This window comes from Mus caroli, unplaced genomic scaffold, assembly GCF_978045245.1.
Source record: "Mus caroli unplaced genomic scaffold, Mus_caroli_1 scaffold_3, whole genome shotgun sequence".
In the NCBI taxonomy this organism is placed as follows: Eukaryota; Metazoa; Chordata; class Mammalia; order Rodentia; family Muridae; genus Mus; species Mus caroli.
The window spans coordinates 5,014,193-5,035,096 of NW_028227258.1; the positions used below are offsets into that span (position 1 = coordinate 5,014,193).

At 43.2% G+C, this 20,904-nt stretch overlaps 1 protein-coding gene across 1 annotated transcript in view; it reads left to right on the plus strand.

The window, feature by feature from the left end:
* Window positions 1–20,904, plus strand: part of Tnni3k (TNNI3 interacting kinase) — a 311,536-nt gene that overhangs the window by 192,385 nt on the left and 98,247 nt on the right. The window contains 2 exon segments of the mRNA XM_085835372.1: window positions 18,992–19,044; window positions 19,342–19,394. Of these exon segments, the coding sequence (XP_085691498.1) occupies window positions 18,992–19,044; window positions 19,342–19,394 (106 nt within the window).

The following is a 20,904-nucleotide window of genomic DNA, read 5'->3' on the forward strand; positions in this document are numbered from 1 at the left end:
GGATTCCAGGGGTGTTTTCAGGAAAAGCTTTTATAGTACAGTGTACATTACCTATCTTTATTTGAATGTTAAATGTTATAAAACTGGCAATTTTTCAAAGCAAAGAGCATTGCTCATAGCCTAAAAATATAAACAGAAGTGTACGTTTCATGGCTTGAGTTAATCTGTCATTGAAATAGGGTCCAGTACTAAGGATTTGCCTGCCATCCTGTCATGGTTTATATAGAATTAGTCCTCCAAAGGCTCACATGTTTGGACACTTGGTCCCAGCTAGTGGCATTATTAGAGAAGGTTTGCAACCTTAGAAGGCATAGGTTGCAGGGACTGGGGTCTTAGAACCTGTAGCATGGCTTTATTTTCTATCCAGGCTGCTGACATGGCATGAGCCAGCTGCCTCACACCTGTTAACACAGCTGTGTGGTCACCCACTTCACACTGTTAACACAGCTGTGTGGTCACCCACTTCACACTGTTAACATAGCTGTGGGGTCACCCACTTCACACTGTTAACACAGCTGTGTGGTCACCCACTTCATACTATTAACACAGCTGTGTGGTAACCCACTTCACACTGTTAACACAGCTGTGGGGTCACCCACTTCACACTGTTAACACAGCAGTGTGGTCACTCACTTCACACTGTTAACACAGCTGTGTGATCACCCACTTCACACTGTTAACACAGCTGTGGGGTCACCCACTTCACACTGTTAACACAGCAGTGTGGTCACCCACTTCACACTGTTAACACAGCTGTGTGGTCACCCACTTCACACTGTTAACACAGCAGTGTGGTCACCCACTTCACACTGTTAACACAGCTGTGTGGTCACCCACTTCACACTGTTAACACAGCTGTGTGGTCACCCACTTCATACTGTTAACACAGCAGTGTGGTCACCCACTTCACACTGTTAACACAGCTGTGTGGTCACCCACTTCATACTATTAACACAGCTGTGTGGTCACCCACTTCACACTGTTAACACAGCTGTGTGGTCACCCACTTCACACCTGTTAACACAGCAGTGTGGTCACCCACTTCACACTGTTAACACAGCTGTGTGGTCACCCACTTCATACTATTAACACAGCTGTGTGGTCACCCACTTCACACTGTTAACACAGCTGTGTGGTCACCCACTTCACACCTGTTAACACAGCTGTGTGGTCACCCACTTCACACCTGTTAACACAGCTGTGTGGTCACTCACTTCACACCTGTTAACACAGCTGTGTGGTCACCCACTTCACACTGTTAACACAGCTGTGTGGTCACCCACTTCATACTATTAACACAGCTGTGTGGTCACCCACTTCACACTGTTAACACAGCTGTGTGGTCACCCACTTCATACTGTTAACACAGCTGTGTGGTCACCCACTTCACACTGTTAACACAGCTGTGTGGTCACCCACTTCACACCTGTTAACACAGCTGTGTGGTCACCCACTTCACACCTGTTAACACAGCTGTGTGGTCACTCACTTCACACTGTTAACACAGCTGTGTGGTCACCCACTTCACACTGTTAACACAGCTGTGTGGTCACCCACTTCACACTGTTAACACAGCAGTGTGGTCACCCACTTCACACTGTTAACACAGCTGTGTGGTCACCCACTTCACACCTGTTGACACAGCTGTGTGGTCACCCACTTCACACCTGTTGACACAGCTGTGGGGTCACCCACTTCACACCTGTTGACACAGCGGTGTAGTCACTCCTGCAACTATTCCCTCCCTACTATTATGGGCTGTTTCTCCTAAACCACAAAAGTCACAAAGTCAGAGTAAACCCTTCCTCCTTTACATTGCTCTGTCAGATATTTCGTCATAGTCACAGAAAGTTGCTAGTATACATGTCTCCCAACCAAAGTAAATAAAATAAAATAAAATGCAATTCCTTCTTTTCTATTCTTACAGACACTTTAGCTTTCCAGAAAATCACCAGCAATGCCTTATTGTTTAATTCAGTTCTTGCCTGGTGCTTACAGGCCATCTTTAATCCTTGTCCTGTCTTAGAATTTCTTAGGGAGAGTTTAGCTGTGATGACTGCTTGTGCTCAGTCAGAAGGGGGCGTTTGGGGGACTTCCTGTAGTCTCTTCTTGTCTCTGCAGCTGCCTTACAACACGTGCTTGTGTTACAATGGATCCTTAGCATGTCCCAACAAATACATGTTCTGTCCCTACGGCTGCTACCACAAGTTCTGTAACCTCTAGGGCTTAAAACAGGAGGGTACCTGTCATGGTTAATTTTTTAAATATAAAGTATTTTTATTAATTCTTTGAGAATTTTATCCATTACATTTATATGACGAATTTTTGTTGCATTCACCCCATTGCCTTTCTCCAAGTCTTTCATGATCCCCTGCACCTCCCTCCCACATTTTCCTTCACAATCCACTGAGTCCAATTGTTGTTGCCTCTCTTCACCTCAGTGCCAGTCCACTCACGGGAGCATGGTCAACCTATGAGGAGCAACACCTCTGGAGGAAGCTGAGTCTCCCTCCCCACAGCAAAGCTCCTCAGCTGGGCGTGGAGACTCCCCATGCATGCTGGGATGTAGACTGAGTTGATCCTGTGCAGGTCTTATGTAGGAATCCTTGGCTGCTGTGGATTCTCATTGCTGTGCTACTGGGCTCTCCAGAAGACACTTGCATAGCGAGTCTCCCAAAAGTGCTGCTCTTCAGTCTCTCTGCTTCCTCTTCTGAGATGTTTCCTGAGTGTGTTAGTGTGTGTTTGTGTGTGTGTGTGTGTGTGTGTGTGTGTGTGTGTGTGTGTGGCAGTGTGTGTGTGTGGCAGTGTGTGTGTGTGTGGCAGTGTGTGTGTCTGTATGTGTGTGCCTGTGTGTGTGTGTGTATGTGTGTGCCTGTGTGTGTGTGTGTGTGTGTGTGTGAGAGAGAGAGAGAGAGAGAGAGAGAGAGAGAGAGAGAGAGAGATTCCATTTATTCTGAACCTTCCTCAGGTACTTGTTCTCCGTGCTTTGACTGGTTTTGAGTCTCTATATCGACCACTCACTGCCCATTTTAAAAATGAGCTGCTCTGACAAAGACTGGGAACTTCACTAATCTCTATGTTTAGAAATACATATTTAGAAGGCAGTTTGATACTGTTTCTATTTAGCAAAGTTCTGGTAGTTCTGTTACTCGCCTTCTCCAGTGTCTGGTAGCTTTAGTCTTATTTCTCTACCTACATCTTTCCTAACCTCCCCAACTCTGTGTCCTCCTTCTGTCCCTCATAGAAAAGTTTGTCACTGGCTTTAAATAGATACCTGGAGATGACTGCATACTGAAGATAACTGTATGACTGCATACATTCATGGAGATCTTTATCAAAATAACAGATCACTCAAGGTAGCAGCTCCTTAACTATCCTATGCTCCACACTACTCATGCTTTGATTGCTTCATTTCTCTCAATGATGAGTATATTCCTAACGTGTGCTATTTTAAAGTAGTGCAAATCACTATTCTATGGTGACTTTTTGGCTGCATATGTCATTCTCTAATACTTCAAAATGGAATATGTTTCTGTCTCTAATTTGCCTCGTTGGTATGTGGGTGAGATAGTACAACTCATTGTGATTTAGATTGAGGTTTTCTTTCTTCAGTAAGAAACCTTTGGCAGACTATTCATGAAGTAGCATATTAAACATAAAAAATAAGAAAAGCAAAATATTGATTCATATACTCCCTATGCACACATTTCTGGAGTGAACATTGGACTGATAATTAAAGTGATTAAGGCAGGCGCATGTTCTTGAGGAGGTCACACCGTAGAAGAGCATGGCTAATGTAAACTGTGATCTCTCACATGCGCAGTTGAAAGGTATCAACAGAGAGGCTTCTTAGTTACTTTCTTATTTCTGTAACAAGTTGCTGTGACTAAGGCAACTTGTAAAGGAACGAATTTAATTGGGCTTACAGTTCCAGAGGGTTAGCGTGTAGGATGGTGGAGAGAAGGCATAGCAAATGTGGCTACAGCAGCAGCTGAGAGTTCACATCTTGATCTACAAGCAAGAGACAGAAAGCACATGAGAATGAAAGAAAATGTTTCAAATCCCCAAACCTACCCTCAGTGACCTTCACAAAACCCACACCTCCATCTCAGTCAGTGTTTCATGGCTGTGAGGAGAAGACAGCTCTTATAAAGGAAAGCATTTAATTGGGGCTTGCTTAAAGTTTCAGAGGTTTAGATCATTGTTATGGTGGGGAACATGAAGGCAGACACAGTGGTGGAGAAGTAACTGAGATCTACATGCAGCAGAAAAGGGGAGAGTCTGGGCTTAGAATAGATTTTGAAACCCTAAAGCACAAATCTAGTGACACACTGCCTCCAACAAGGCCACACCTCCTAAGCCTTTCAAATAATCTTACTTCCTGGCAACCCAATATTAAAGTCTATGAGCCTGTGGGGGCTATTCTCATTCATACTACCACACCTCCTGATTCTTTCCAAATGGTTCCACCAACTGCGGACCAAGTATTCAAACACATGAGTCCATAAGAACATTCTCATTTAGGACACCACAATCAGGAAAGGTAAAATGGAGAGGTGTTTAGGACAAGCAATGAAAGGAAGAAGCTAAGGGAGAGATGCACTTCAGCTATTTTCTGTAGACTGGAAAAATGGGTGGACAGAGTGTGCACAAGTCTGGTAGAAAGTAGAGCTCTCTACAGCTGGAGGTCAGCATCATGTAGACTAGGCCTATATACTTATTTGGAGGCATAAAACCTCAATAATGTTCTGTTTAAATCTATGCACTATAAAATGTTCAGGACCTTTCGTGGAATCCACCTTAGGCATCTAATTGCTCAAACAAAAGGCAGAAATCAATTCTGAGGGTTCTGGAAGGGATCCTGGGGTAAGATGCTGGCGTCCCTTTCTTGCCTACCATGTCTTCTTTGACATTCACTTTGCCAAAAATACAGGAAAGACCTGGGAGAGTTGCACATGAGTCTTTTAGCCCCCTTTCACCTTGTAAAGATCTCAGAGCCCTCAACATTAACACACAAGAATATGTCAGCCACAGGGTGACTTCACAAGGACAGAACACCTCAGGCAGCCTCCAGAATATTAGATCATGCTATAAAGAATCTTCAGTAAATTTCAGTGGCCAATTGTAAGGGAATGTCAGCGTTGGGATAGCATCAACATGTGTCAGTTACAGAAACTGCTGTGATACACATCAGAAACATGTATATCTACAGGGTAATGTGAAGGTTAGCAATACGTCCTTTCCCAGTCATTAGAAGCAATTATTTGCCTTCAAAACTTCATCCTGAGTCCAGTTCTCAGGACTCAGGTCTGATGACTCAAAACTGCTTACAATTCAATTTCCAATGGAATCCACACCCTCTTCTGACCTTTGCAAGTGACTTTCTTCTTAAGCAGATATACACACAAATTATTAAAAATAAATTAAATTTTTAAAACTTATTTTGCTTGTTTGAAAATAATTCCATATATTGGGGGTGTGAAATAAACACTTGCATACTGTAGCGCACAAGTAGGTGTCATAAGACAACTACTAGGAGTCAGTTTTTTCCTCCTAGGATGTAGGTCCTAGGTCTGAACTCGTAATAAGCCTTGGCAGCAGTGGCCTTTACATGCTGGGCCATCTCACCAGCTCTGTTTGCTTTTTATTTTCTTGAATAAAGTTTACTTCTGTCTGTAGTGAGCTAGTTACTTATTTGCTTGCGTGTGGAAGAGCAGTTGCTAGGACTTTCTTCTTAAGAGTGTCTGTGACATTTAAGGGTTCTGCCATCTGCCGTGCCCTACAGCATTGTACACAGAGGCAGAGTAGACAGCATGCAAGGCATCATCAGCCTGGGGTCCCTGGAAGTTTCCGTAGTTAAATCTTTAAGTGCTTAAAGACTTGATTCCACCATTGAGGTACTTCTAGCAGAGTGTGGAGCATGGTGTGAGGCGCACAGCATCTGTAATTCCTGGAGCTTCAGCATGTTCAGGCTGAGGCTTCATGTTCAGTCCTTGCAAGGACCTGACAAGGTGAGAGGAATTGAGTAACGTCCTGAGAAATGAGTGAATTGAGGCAAAATTGTTTCTCAAAATATTCATTGATAGAATTGGACCACAGCTGGCATCTCGGTCTTCTCAATCTTCTTCCCTTCCTAGCACAGGACCAAGAATCACAATTTAAAACAGAAAGAATGCAAGCTTCAGAGTTTAGATGCTAGAAGTTTGAGGGTCCCTGGAGGCTCCACCCACCAACACTCTTACAGGGAATGCCTTGTCAGACACCTGGGTGATCAGTGCTCCAGGCTTCCAGCCATGCTGAGGAGATCTTGGAAAGTGGGAAAAGAAACAAAAACCTTTGTCCTGTGAGCAGCGCTTTCCAATGGAGCGGGTGCAGCCCCTTCATAAGAACTCAGCTCTTCTCAAGAAAGAGCTGTTCAAACAGGAAAGGGAGGCAGTGCCTGAACCCTGTGGAGATTCAGTTAGTGCTGGGAACTATGAAGTGCAGGCACACTTGCTGAAAGACTCAACCTCTTAAGGTGATTTCCCGAACACTGTTCTCTGCTCCCTGCATAAGGTTGTTTAAGCATTCCCCTTCTGTGTACAAGACACAGGCATGCGCTCACTTTTCTTACCATTCCATGAAGACTCCCCCACTGTTTTCTTGGCTTGTCATCCCTAGTCTGTTTATGAGAAACCAACTACTTAATTTTCCAGTGATGATGTCATTCCCACTGTTTATCACCTTATGAAGGAAACACTATGTATCAGACTTGACCTTGATACATTTTTGTTCACCAGGATTATTTCATTTAATCTTTAACTGAAACTGTCCATGTTATAGAAGAAAAAATTGAAACATGACACATTAATTTCTTTTCCAAAATCCTTGGCCTTTTGACATTCCTCTGTTGAGAATTCTGTGTTTAGCTCTGTACTCCATTTTTCATTGGGTTATTTCATTTTATGGAGTCTTGAGTTCTTTATATATTTTGTATACTAGCCCTCTATCAGATGTAAGGTTAGTGAAGATCTTTTCCTAATCTGTAGGTTGCTGTTTTGTCCTATTGACAGTGTCCTTTGCCTTACAGAAGCCTTTCAGTTTCATGAGGTCCCAGTTATCAATAGTTGATCTTAGAGCCTGAGCCATTGGTGTTCTGTTCAGGAACTTTTCCCCTGTGCCAATGCATTCAAGACTTTTCCCACTTTCTCTTCTATTAGGTTCAGTGTATCCAGTTTTTTGTTGAGGTCCCTGATGCACTTGGACTTGAGTTTTGTGCAAGTCAAAACAAACAACAACAACAAAACCACAAGTAAATAGAGCTGACCTTTGAACCCAAGTATTCTACGTCCAGTTCCATCATGCATGTCTCCACTAAAATCACTGTTCAGTGTGAGCATTCATGAATTAGCACAGCAGATTAGGCCATTTTCTTTTCTTACTTCATTTAAAACCACCCCATGTGAACCAGTGAACGCATATATGAAGGAAAGCAAATGAATTTGGAAGAAGCCAACTCAATGGGAATTGTGCTTGGAAATGTGACCCCTTCAGCAAGTGTGTGACCTTAAACAAAGCATTTTCAGCTTTTCAGCATCAGTTCTTCAGCTGTCTCTAGAAGTATTAACACCAGGTGTAAATTGTCATAGAAAGTCTGGAGACTGACACAGCAGGAAGAGCCCTGCTCTTACAGAGGACCTGGGTTCCCCTGTACCCACATAGAGACTTACAATCATCTGTAACACCAGGGCCAGGAGTTCAGAGTCCTGTTCTGACCTCCATATGTGTCTGCATTTATGTAGTGCACATAGGCCACACCTCCTCCTGAATGGGAATGATCTGTAATGTGCTCTACAAATGGAAAAATTCTAACTCACCTATAAAAGGGGAAACATTACCTTCTACTGAGTTGGAGAAGGCACAGCGAACACAAGAGACAGAGAAGACTGTGTCCTATAAACATAATTTATAGGGTATAAGGACATGTTGTGAGGGGCTTAAAGAAGAGAATCAGGCATGGTCCTGTGTTGTGATTTTGTGACTGGATTTGTGCTGATATAAGACACTAAGAGGTCAGGAAGAACAGTTTACCCATGTTCTGTGGTACGACTGAAATGCCAGGAGGACTTGGTGACAACTGTTCACCAGAAGTGTTTAAGGGGCAGATGGGAAAGGTGAGACGGTAGTGGGAGGAAGAGAGAGTGGTTTGCAAACAATGCCAAAGCAAAAAAGCCTGCAGTAATATTGTAAATGCTTCCTGAGCTACTGCAGTTTGTCTAATGCTTGGATATAAAAGACACAAAGTGGCTTACACATGTTTTAATGTGCATGGGAAACAGACTATGTTATAAGCCATACTCTGTTTGCATGCTTATCCTATATACAGCCTACAAACAAAAACAAGTACAAAACAAAATTATCTGAGAAGAGAACATATAATAATTGTTGAATGTAAGACTGAACACTGTAGCATACATTCAATTCAGTCCTGACAGGAACTACATTATTTGAGTAATTTTTAAAAGCAGGCTGACTCTCTGCTTGGTCCTGAGGCAGAGCTTAGAATTAGCTGGTCAGGAAAGACAAGGAGGTCTGGCTAATATAGGACAGCAGATTATTCCAGAGACGGAGTGGAGAGTGTTTAACTCATTTCCTTATCTTTACTGGAAAAATGATTTTCTGGAAAGCTGTCTCCTGCACAGTGTACAGTCATAGACTAAACCTAAATTACTAAGTACTCTTCCAATATTTGCTGGAGAAATCTTGACCACAGGAAAGCACACAGATAAGGCTAAAGGGGAGAAATTAAGGTTTTAAATCCTAGAGACTTCGAATGGTAAATGTGAATATTAATAGAAAATATGAAACAACCATGTAGTCTGAATAACATCAGAATTCCATTCTAAAAAGTTTGGGAATAGCTGCCCGAGCATGTAAGCCCCACATAAGAAGTCTCTGGCTCTCTCACTCCTTCTAACCTGTATTCCTTCAGTACAGGAACAAACTTTGTTACAGGCATGGTGGAGTATGTCTGTTATGCCAGCTCTTGAGAAGCAGGGGCCAGCAGATCAGGAGTTTATGTTTATCTTCATCTGCATAGTAAATCTGAGGTCTTCTTGAGTTAAATAAGATCATTTCTCACCACCCCTCAAAAATAAAGTTAAATTAATTTACTGGTCACCAGTAACTCCCCTGTCTCATGCATCTAGCCTCTGGTATCTTATAGCCTTACTGGTAGTAAAAGACATGATGTGAAAGTCAGGAAGAGAATCAAATGCTGAGCAGAGTCCTGAAAAATGAGAATATTTATTTAGAGAGAAAGATAGAAGCAAATTCCACTTGTAGGAGGCAGGCTGAGCAAAGGGAAGAAGAAATCAAGAAAGAGCCTGTCTTATTCTGCAAGCAGTCATACACTCTGGCTCTCAGCCATCACAGCCCTTCCCTGACATCCCTGGGACTAATACCTCTGCCCCACCCCCAACAGAATGCCTAATGTCTGTAAGGAAGTCTGCAGTACATCTTCCCGACAGCCACGGAGACACTGAGTGGCTCAGGGAGTCTTTAAAAAATAGATTTGTCCATTCCTTTTGAATTTTCAAAGTGCCCTTGACGGAAAGCCTGTGAGACTAAGTGCATTTTTAACCCACATTCCTGTAGAAATGAGAGCATTAAGCCTCCCTGTGTTTGCTGAGTAGGGATGTAGGGACTGTGGGTGAAGCAACCAGGTCAAGTACTCCAATAAGCAAACCGTTTTCTCTCCCAAATACTAATCCCTGTTCCTAAAGAGCCACATACAAATTCCCCTGAAACCAATAACTTCTTTTAAAACCACTTATTTGTTGGGCCTTCTGAGAGGTGAGGGGTGCTCTTTGGAGGGCAAGCTATATAGGCACAAAGCCTCTGCTGGCCAGAGATAGCATATCTTTGCCTGTGCGCTTACGGTGACTTGCTCAAGCCCAAGGCTGCTTTACTGCCAAGAGCAGGTGATTGAGTATGTTGATAAAGTCCAGCTGTTTCCCAAGTGCTAATTCTATGCACTGCCATCGTCTGCTTAATGCAGGTACGGTGTTGTCATGATGGGGTCTCCCAGGGTCCTAGGGGTGGGTTCTATTTCTTGCCTGAATACTCAGGCAAGAGCGGCAGGGGTTCAGCATAAATCCAGATTTTATTAAAGTAAGCTCTCACATACAGCAAAACACAAGGAGACAGGGGGAAGGAATCTGGACCAATAATGTGAGTTTATCTTACAGAGCCCAAACTTTCATATGTGTATGGGGTAAATTGACATTTTGGGTAAATTGGAGTATTGTCTGAGGCTAAATCCCCTCAGAATTGGCCAGTTTGGGCTACAGAGAATATCAAATAATCCAGACAAAGAAGAAGGTGGCTGATTCCTACCACAGGAGGCTACCTCCAATGGGAGGTTTGAAAGTGTCCCTACCCTAACTCTTCCCTCTGCCAGGGAGAATAACGGAAAGCTGGCCGTGTTAATGTTTAAGAGAAAGATGCACTGATCTACTTAAAGCCTCTTTCCCCTATCTGCCTGCCTTCTGGGATCTGTCTGGTTCCTACTCTCTTGGATATACTGACTTCAGGATTTGGGGGATCCTCAGCAGAAAATGTGGTAGACATAATATCAATAGTATCTACCACTCCACACTTATGTGGTTTCTCTTCTCAAGGAGAGGATGTCTGCCATTTCCTTCCTTTGACCTTTCGCCCCACTCATCACTCCCCTATTCCTACTTGGGGCAGAATTTTAATATCACAGAGAGACATTTTTATGCCCTAGTGCCAAGTGAGTGCCCAGAAAATCCTTGGCAAATTGGTGCCTTGGATCTGGATTTTTAGCTATGGATGAGAAGATTCTTTCAACAAGAGGAAGCATGAGGTTGGCTTCTGAATATCTGTGTCTCCTCTTAGCATGGGGTGGAGGCACATGGGGTCTGTGGGGCTCAGGAAACAGCAGTGAGTGGCTGAGCAGGGGGAAGGTCAGTTGCTATGTCAGAGGCCTATGGAAAAGATATCCAAATGTTTCCTTTATAGAATAAAAACCATCTAAGAAGCTCCCAGGAGCCCCCTCTTCTAGCCTCATTGTGTTTCTGTGATAAAGCAACACAGGGGAAGAAAATATTCACTTGGCTCTGATTTTCAGGCCACAGTCCATTGCTGAAGTAAGTCAGGGCAGGAACCTGAAGGTAGACAAGCTTGCTATTTCATGAAATGTTACTTCTAGTCAGGGAACTCCCTCACAGCCGAGAAGGACAGCAGGAATTGGGTACGGAGGGTGCTGTTTAATGGATTTTGTGAGCTCATGATTCATTGTTGTTGTTGTTGTTGTTGTTTTGTTTGGTACAACCCAGTACCAACTGCCTAGGGAATGGAGCCACCTACAGTGGGTTGGCCATTGTACATCAATTAGTAATCAAGACACTCTCTCAGACAAGACCATAGGCCAATCTGAACTATAAATTCCCTCAAATGAGACTCCCTTTTGAGATGACTCTCACCTGTGCCAAGCTGTCAGTTAAAGCTAAGTAGGACACTGTCCAGTTCTATAAGGACGTTTGCAGCATGTGTCACATGCACGTCTGAGTCACTTCTACTGCCGAGACCTTGCTGCGGTTGGTTTTCCTGTCCAGGTGTTTTTCTGGAACACGTGGGCTCTCTCCTCACACTTGGAGCTGTGCTTCTCTGGGAAAGTTGATGCCTTTGCTGTTTCTATAACTAAGATTTCAGAAAGAGAACAAGGAAATTATTCTTGTCACAGTGGGAAATCACACTTAGAAGTTTCTTTAGTTATTTTGGGATAGTAACTTTCTTGTATTAATCAGACTAACTACTCGTTTCTTTTACATAAACAGATATTTGGCATTTTCTTCATTCTTCAGTTTTGACCCACATGCTTTGTGCAAAAAGATTCTCCCATAGTGGCTGCCTGTGGCTCCCAAAGTTAGGTTTCCTAGCCCCCCTACTTGAAATCAGAAGTTCCTGTTCAGGCATGGTCCAATGAACTGAAGAGTGCTAAATACTATCAAGTAGATACAGGCTTCTAACTTCTTCCTCTCTGCCTCAATTTCAGATTGAAGTAGGAGGAGCCCTGTGAGATAAACTCTCAGCTGTCACTTGTGGAATTCCCTATCTGTCACTTCAGCATCCAAGAATGTTCCATTTTGTACTTTTAGTACCTAAACGTCCCCATAAGACTAATCTCTATTAAAACGGCCAAGAACTAATTCCATTTGTTCAAAGATGAGACTAATCGCTTGAGGATTCTAGACCATTTATCCCCAGACTCTCCCAACAGGGGCACATGTGGGTGCTTAGGTGATCTCGGTGAATACATCCCCCCCCTTCCCCTCTTGCATTTCACGTTCGGAGCAAATGCTGAGTGAAGAGGATGTGCTTTTTCATATTACCCTCAATAAGCAGTTTGAAGCATGATACAGATCTCATAATCTATATCTTCAATCCCAGTGGCATTGGGACAAATCCAGAGGCTTTGGGGTAAGCTTTCAAATATACTTCTACCGACAGACGGAAGTTAGTTTTAGGAGGAGAAGGGGCTCTGCAATCCTTTGCATTTATTGGAGTGTTTCGTTTCCATGGTTTCCAGGAGTTGAGTGAAATTAGGCTTTTGGTGTTTAGAAGTTCATGATTCTGGGCTTTAGGAAAGCTGCCTCTCTCTCACCTAGATTATGTTCAGACCTGGGCATTGCTATCCCCAACTTGCTGTGGACTGTCAGACTGAAAAAAAAAAAAAACTGTTCTGCAAACCTTTGGGAAACAACAGTCAGTCAGTCAGCTTGAAGCAGACTGAGTCGGTTCTACCCTAACAACATATTGTAGAATGACATCCTACGAAAGGGTAGAATTCTAGGTTTAAAGGACTGATATGAAGACCTAAACTCTGGTTCTCTGGAGATGGAGAAGAACTAGGGACTGTGGTAAAATACCTAACGGGTATTTATCAGAAATACCATGGGCTTTACTTAGATTGCAAAAGATTAACAAAGAATTGTTTGGACACAGTTGGAGTCCTGGGGTATGGAGGTAGAAATCCTGGGGTACTTTTTGGACACAGAAAGAGCCTCTCGCTAAATAATAGTGAGCTCCAAGAAACAAATAAAGAGGAACTCAAGAGTAATGGAGTTGCCTAAGTTTATGCCAAAAATTGAAGGCATAAAGAGGTCAAAGTGAAACCATAAAAGAACATATGTGTAGCTACCAAGGACTGAATAATTTTTACAAAAGGAACAAAAGTACAAAGCACATAGTTGTGAATGGTGTTCATATCAAAGACTTAGTCGGTGTGCTGCCACTACATTTGAGTCACTGGAAGAGGTTCAGGATATTTGAGTCTTGTCTGAGATGACATTCAGTGTGACAGGACCAACGCTCAGCTCAGTAGGGAACAGTGTAATGGACTGCTGAAGGTCACTGAGGTGGGACTCCCCAGTGAGAAGCCTGTACTTGGAAGAGACCCAGCCATCTCCAGGCACTGCAGGCAGGAGAGGTGTGGCGGGTGGCAGATCCAGGACTACTCCTCGGCTTAGGGTGTGAAGGATGGCTTGTCAGGAGCATGTGTTTGTAAACTAATGATTTTCACAGTGTGATAAGATTGAAGGAAGCCTGACTGCTTCCAGTGACCTAACCCTTGGAATGCTTCCAGGCACCGTTTGCCAGTTCTTTAATCATGAGTTAATCACCTTCAGGGATACCTCAGAAAGCCTGCCTGCAGCACATCTGGGAAGCTCTGCACTGTTGTTACAGTTACTCACTGGGGCAGTCATCTCTCCAAATAAGGACACTGAAGGTTGCCTGTGGTATCCTTAACCATTGTTTGTGAGACCAACTGACACAGGCAATTGCATGGCTTTGGAATTCAGAAAAATAACCTAAATTGATATTTATGCATATTAATGGCCTCTTCCTAAAGCTCTTCGTGGTAGTAGAGGGAGAGTAGCAGATACCTTGTTCCTTCTAAGACCAACCATGAACTTCAGTCCAGACCGAGGAGGAAATCAGAATTGGGAAATAGCCCAATAATCAAGCCAGTCTGATTAATAGTGACAATTAGCATTGGGCTACAGCACAGAACCAGCTGATTATGAATCATTTGAGCACTTGAGGTAACTTTTCAATACAGGCAATTAAAATGAAAAGACTCCTGATCCTCACATAATGGCTTCATTAAATTAATTTTGTGCTAAGATTGGAGAAATTTTTCCTTTATGGAAAAGAATCCAGTGAAATTTAGCTTCTATTCAGTCTTAGCAAAGAGAAAAACCCTTTAAAATCTCTCTCTCTCTCTCTCTCTCTCTCTCTCTCTCTCTCTCTCTCTCTCTCTCTCTCTCTCTCTCTCTCTCTCCCCACACACACACACACACACACACACACACACAGAGGTTTGAGAAAGCCATGAAGGCCAGAACCATGAATTCTGCCCTCTCAGTTTAGCAGGATGAAGTAAACCTCGCCCTGGGTTATCCTGTCCTTTGTAAAGTGCATGCCTTGTGAGGTTAAAAGAGATTTGGAGGAGTCACGGGGAGGAAAAGGCATTTCAAAGACCCAAGTATTCTGATATGTAAACAATTGACTCAAGTCATTTGCTTCATGGTTAAAGACAAAGCAGTCCCCAGTGCAGTAGCCAAGCACCTGGAGGAACAAAGGTCTTCTGGGTGAGGTGAAGCCACACTTTCAGTTAAACAGAAACAGCTTTGCAAAGTCACAGTGCAGATGGAAGGCAAGGCTCTCTAGACCTAAAGGGGGAGTGAGAATTATCCCGTAGTAAAATTGGTTCTACTTTAAGTGCCACTGAGCACAGCCTTCAGCTAGCACTCATGAGGCCTTATCCTGGACAAAGTGCCTCCCGGGTGATCTACAGGGGCAGGGGAGGCCCAGAAGTCCCAGAATTGTTTTTATCCCACAGCTTCTGGTGATGCTGATAGCTCTGAGACCCTAACACCAGGTTAGCTAGCTTCCCAGGTCTTGTTTGTAGCAAGTGCTTTCCCCTTATCTGCATATTCCTTGCAGAGCCTTGATTATCAGCACAGCACTGGGGAGGAAGAGGAAGGTTGGTCTTGGCCTGCTGACTCATACTGGTACAAAGACACACGAGGTTGGTTTCCACCGACTCTTCACCTCATTATTGAAGATGGGTATTTGGTTGTCTCCCTCAGGGTCTGGTTGACTCTGAAAACTGAGGTTTTATAAGTGGAGGTTCCATCTCTTGGCAGCAGGAATTCACAGTGTCTGATTTAGTCCCTCTGTGTCTGTTTGTCACTTGCAGTGAAGATTTTCTAATGCAGGCTCCAGTGTGACTATGGAGAACAGATAGGCGCTCGCTCGCCCACAGGAGCGCTTACCCACTTCACACTCTATTGCCTTCTTCTCTAACATATCTGATTCCTTCAGTGTTCACACTGCTGAAAGCTTACCGTTTATTGTGCCTTTCACATGAGGTCAACTTCATTACTGACAGTGATGACAACTCTGAGGCTCTGGCTGGCTTCAGAACTCAGCACACACTCTTCTCTGGGCATGCTCAAGCCTCAGGCGAGTGTTACTGGCCATTCAAAAGGCCTTCTGATCATCACAATTCAATACTACTTTTATGAAAGTATCTCATTCTTTTCTAGTATTGTGCTGGGTGAAGTGTGGTAGGGGAAGGCTGTCTAAGGGCCAGGATTGAACCCATTCCCTGATGACCCTATAGCATCTTCACTGTGCTGTTTTGCAGATTTTTCTAGTGTTCTTTGGTTTAGTAAATCTACTTTTATAATCACACACACACACACACACACACACACACACATATACACACACACACACACACCTCTTGACTTTGCCAAGATCTTTGCAGGATTTGATTTCCCCTTTTCTCAGTCTCTTCTTGCTTGTTATACCTACAGTTTGGTCCCAACCTCAACCTGCCTGTTTCACAGCTGGAAGTATTCCAGCACATGACAGTCTCGGTACATATTTGTGGATATAATAGCTGACTGACCTTCAAAGCCTTCTTGGAAGCTAATCCAGTTCTTAACCTATGCTATTTTGGGGGGAAACATTCATCTTCATTTTCGCTAGCAGATTATAAATCCTGTGAAAATGAAATCCATAGCATGTACACTTTGCATCTTCTAGAATGGCATGCTAACAGGAAGCAAGTAAATACCATGCTTCAGAGAAAAGCACATAGGCACAACTCATAAACTGTGAACTCACTGACCACCTACTGTTACTCAAGGACTGTTCTAATATCTGAGATGTTCTAACATCTAACATAAAGAAAATGAACTCTAGGTTCACATTCGACAGCTCTCTGGCCTGTGCTGGTATACCAGAATTCTGAGCTTTCTACCCCTTCTGTATGAACTAAGGTAGATCATCCCTAATGTCTGTATACCTCATCATTCTCTGAATCTTAAACATTCATCTGTAGACTGATGAGTGGTATTTAGCAAGCACTGAGTTATTCCAGGATATGACCTTTACTCTATCACACCATGGTTGTCACTGTAGTAATAGGATCTATCTTTAGTGTCACTTAATCTGCAAAACAGCACAGTGAAGAAGCTAGAGGGTCATCAGGGAATGGGTTCAATCCTGGCCCTCGGTTAACCTTCCACTACCATGCTTCACCCAGCACAATTGAGGCCAAATCCATCTCTGGGCATCCTGAAAGCTGAGCCTGGTATTATTGACCAGGTGCTACATTTCTTTCATAAAAGACTATATTTTAATCCTAGCTGGTGTAATCATTCTTGGTAACATATATTTATATGAGTTTAGAACAAATGAATTGTTATGTAAGGATCCAGTGCTCTAGAGCCATGGGTTTGTTTCTGCAGCACTGCCTTGAGGCTTATATTGGAGAAGTATGCAAAGGTTCCCTGGTCTCTACAGGTAGCTACCTAGATTAACTCCATTTGCGAAACTATCCAGGAAACTTAGTGCTCTTAAAGACAAGGCTTCAAGCCGCGTGTGGTGGTGCATGCCTTTAATCCCAGTACTCGGGAGGCAGAGGCAGGCGGATTTCTGAGTTCGAGGCCAGCCTGGTCTACAAAGTGAATTCCAGGACAGCCAGGGCTACACAGGGAAACCCTGTCTCAAACAAACAAACAAACAAACAAACAAACAAACAGACAGACAGACAGACAAGGCTTCAGTTGCTCATCTTGCTTACTAACTGGAATTAACAAGGAAACAATTAGTAGCAGGGGTTAGCCATGATTTTACTGTGTCTGGTGGAACTTTGCTCGACATATATTTAAGTGTTATGGGTAGATTTTGACACCCACACTCCCTTGACAGGATGTGGGCTGTGCAGCTCTTTGGATGAGCCTTGTGTCTCTGTGTGATGTCTGTGTGTGATCTTCCTATTGGTCTGAGATTTTTTGGTTATAACAGCACTGTCCTCATCATGCCTACCAATTTGTAATTAGGTGCTAAAAATTGTATCTCATCTCTTCCTGTTTTGACATTCTCAATATTCCTATACTCTAGCATCTCACTTTGGACACACATTAAACGTTAGCATTTACAAGGTATATTAGGTCTATTTTCCTAGTTCATTCGCAATGCAAAAAGGTTTTCCCACGTAATGTTCTTGCAAAGCCAAGTGGCATCAGGAAGCAACACATAAATCAGTGAAGATAATCCTGTTCCTGCCGAGCACCAAAACCAAGAATGCAAACTCTTGACTTGGAAAGGCCTCCTCCATGAGCCAAACACAGACTCAAAATTAGGTAGATATGCCAAAATCCCCAAGGTTTAGTCCTTGTCCAGATCTTGGTTAGTCAGACATCTTAATGAAACTTCATATGTGTAGCCTTCCTGGCATTTTTAGGAAGTACAGCTTTCATGTTTTACAATCTGTCTATTTCCTCTTCTGCTACGGCCCCTGAGCCTTAATGTAGAACACACTGTAGGCATATCAGTTGGGTTGAGCACCACATAGTATGTAATTAAAAATTAAAAGGCAAGTACAGTCCTCAACATCAGAGTGTGTCACTGAATGTGTCTACATAAGTTGTTCTACAAGACCGTGCTGTGTAGGAGAGGGATGACCTCCCCCCCCCCAGACTGCCCGAACTTTGACCTACCTCACAAAATGGAACTCTTCCAGTACTATGCAGACAAGATTATCAAAACCTCAAATGCACATATTTACAAAGTACCATGCTATGCTGGTGTCTATATTTATTCGTGGACATCTAATTTGTACATAGAAATGATGACAACAACCAAACTGGTTGGTTGACATTGTCCTCCCTTGGTTCCCCTCTTCTCTTGTGCTAAGATCATTTCTGACATTCCCTCATGGTCTTCCTGATCCTCTAGATTTCTGGGCTAGAAGAGTAGTTTTGGAGGCTTACTAGCTTTTTAAACTGTAGTTTTTTAAACTGTAGTTTAGCTGATACCATTTAACGGACCTCAGTTGTATTCCATGAATTAAAATTATACCCATATATAAAAAATACACACACACAAGTATTTAGTGAGAGGGCAGTTGGGGGTATCTACATACACAGGTCACAAGACACGGATGAAGGCCAGAGGATAACATGCAAGGCTTAATTATGTGCTTCTCTTACTTATGTGCTTCTCTCATGTGGATCTCAAGGATCTCAGGTGACTATTCAGGTGACTATTCTTGATGGCATACCCACTTGGTGCCTCTCTTTGAAAGATCCATGCTTTGGATGCAGCCAGTTAATTCCATGCCTTGCCTACCCAGAGCCGCACTTTCAAACAAGACTCTGTGAGCTGGAGGACTTCATCAACAAACAAGGCCTGTTGACCAGCTTAGAGGGTTTGTTGAAGTAGAAAATCTTCACACTGTCGATGGGAGCTAGAACATGACCACATTTTGTAAATCCCTTTTCTGGATCAACAAAACCCAAGAGCAATAGAGTTAGTACATTTCCCCACTGTGGTAACAAATGACTACCTGAGAGGCAAGCTAGTCACCACTCAATACAACTTACACAGTCTTCTTCTCTCCTAGTCACAATATTCTTCTCTATGAGGACGGCCATGCTGTGGTGGCAGATTTTGGAGGTAAGAATTCCAGAAGCATTCACCCAAACAGCATCCTTTTCTCATTCCTGTTGTGTGCAATAATCTGGAAACACATTTCACATCTTTGGTGTTTCTGTTATTTAAATTTCAGGTTGACCTTACACTTTGAAAGCCTGCCATGTGCACTTTTTTTTTTCTTCTTTCCTATCAAAACTGAAAAGGGCATAGTGAGAATTTGAACAATGCACAGGCTTCCTGGGTTTTCAATGTTGCTCTGATCTTGGAGCAAAGCCTGGGGACACTTTCTTTAATGTGGACTTTTCTCTCCCTCTTTAGAATCAAGATTTCTGCAGTCCCTGGATGAAGACAACATGACAAAGCAGCCAGGGGTTTGTGAATCTCTCACTCTCTCATTCTTGTTAAAAATTAAAATATGGAAACTCAGCATGGGAGGAAGGAAAGAGGGAGAAGCCTTAGCCAGGAAATGTCTTTGTCTAGGTGGAAGGATAAAGTTTTAGGGTTTTATTTTCAGGAAACCCAAAAATAGTTATTTGAGGGGTCTCTACTTAGAAAATGTGGTAGGTAAACATCTCAGCAAACATACTCCAAATGTATCCTATGAGCACCGGATTGGCACAGGTCATTGGCTGCCACAGGTAAGGCACACGTGGAAGGGCATGCTAACACGTACAAAGCTGTATGTCCTAACACCAACGACCCAGCAGCAGCCATGAACCCAGCATTCCTTAACTATCCTCAGGCATGGATCCCATCATTTATGGAAAAAGCCAGACAGAGGAGCAGGTATCTCTAAACCCAGTGCTGGAGAGGTGGAGGCAGGAGGATCCCCAAGGCTCACTGGCCAGCTCCAGAGTCTGTAGGAGGCTCTGCCTCAGCAGATAAGGTTCAGATAACTGAGACAGACACTGACAACAGCCCCTGAGCACACGCATAGCCACTAAGCCAGCCCTTGTCCATATCTGGCTAGTCCTTTGAAAGAACACTGAACACATGAGCAAACGAACATGGCAGGGTGAGTTATTAATAAAAATTAAAGCAGTAAAAATAAGTAGAGAATACACTATTTCCACAGACATGGGAGTGGAGTAGGTCCACAGACAGGGGAGTGGAGTGCAGTGTTTTGTAAGAGGGCTAATGGGAAGAACAGTCCTCATAACTGGTGGGCACTGGAGGCGAAGATAACTGTGGGTCCAGGGGCTCTGAAACAGGAGGGCTCTTGAAGTGTTCAAATCTGCTATGTGAAGTAGGTGAGGGAGAGTGAAGGAAGTTATAATGGGGTGAGGGGAGGAAGGATTGTGTCCTTTTGGGGAGGGATATACAAACTGCATCTAAGCCCTGAGGCAAAGGGGAATCTTGATCAAGGGATCACAGCCCTGACTGCACTGAATTAAATAATCTTAGATAAAAAAGAAGAAAGACAGAAAGACAGAAAGACAGAAAGACAGACAGACAGACAGACAGACAGACAGACAGACAGACAGGAAGAAAGAAAGAAAGAAAGAAAGGAAGGAAGGAAGGAAGGAAGGAAGGAAGGAAGGAAGGAAGAAAGAAAGAAAGAAAGAAAGAAAGAAAGAAAGAAAGAAAGAAAGAAAGAAAGAAAGAAAGAAAGAAAGAAAGAAAGAAAGAAGAAAGAAAGAGAGAGAGAGAAAGAGAGAGGAATGCCTAAATGTGACAGCTAAAAGCTGTGACTGCATAGGCCTAGGTGGATGTTGATACCTGCATCTTGTCATTCTCACAGATGAGTTCCCAGTGTAGACCACTGATACCCTCTGACTAAGGCATTTCTCATGGGTAGAATTAAACTGAATCTCACCCTCAACCAGCAACATTAATTATTTTGCTTTGCAGCATAGCTTACAACCATAGCACACTGCTAAA